General features: G+C 60.0%; 1 protein-coding gene across 8 annotated transcripts in view; it reads right to left on the bottom strand.

Moving 5' to 3' along the window:
* Positions 1-235, bottom strand: part of ZNF521 (zinc finger protein 521) — a 230,748-nt gene that overhangs the window by 229,484 nt on the left and 1,029 nt on the right. For 4 of the 8 annotated variants that reach the window (XM_017738263.1, XM_017738264.1, XM_017738265.1 and 1 more), the window contains exon 2: positions 40-94. The exons of 1 other annotated variant lie outside the window; for it this stretch is intronic. In XM_017738263.1, coding sequence (XP_017593752.1) covers positions 40-94 — 55 coding nt within the window. The remainder of the gene's footprint in view (positions 1-39; positions 95-235) is intronic. 3 more of the 8 variants (XM_017738267.1, XM_017738268.1, XM_017738269.1) reach the window with 1 other exon arrangement.

Below are 235 nucleotides of genomic sequence, written 5' to 3'. Positions count from 1 at the left end.
GGGGGAAGGGGGAAGGAAAGGGAGGGGGGTAGTACTTACCTTTGAGTGATCTTGGTTTAGCTTGCTTGCGGCGAGACATCCTAAAAGCAAACAGCTGAAGTTGTTTCAATTTCAGCCCTATCAGAAACTACACTTCCTCGCAGCCGAGGAGACCCTGCAAGACTTGCGCTCCTCCGGCGGCTCCCTCGCTCCTGCCCTCCCCTCCCTGTCTCCCCCCGCGCGCGGGTGGGGGGGG

The sequence above is a fragment of the Corvus brachyrhynchos genome, unplaced genomic scaffold (genome assembly GCF_000691975.1).
Source record: "Corvus brachyrhynchos isolate BGI_N302 unplaced genomic scaffold, ASM69197v1 scaffold106, whole genome shotgun sequence".
NCBI classification, from domain to species: domain Eukaryota; kingdom Metazoa; phylum Chordata; class Aves; order Passeriformes; family Corvidae; genus Corvus; species Corvus brachyrhynchos.
This window is presented reverse-complemented; position numbering and strand designations above follow the sequence as displayed.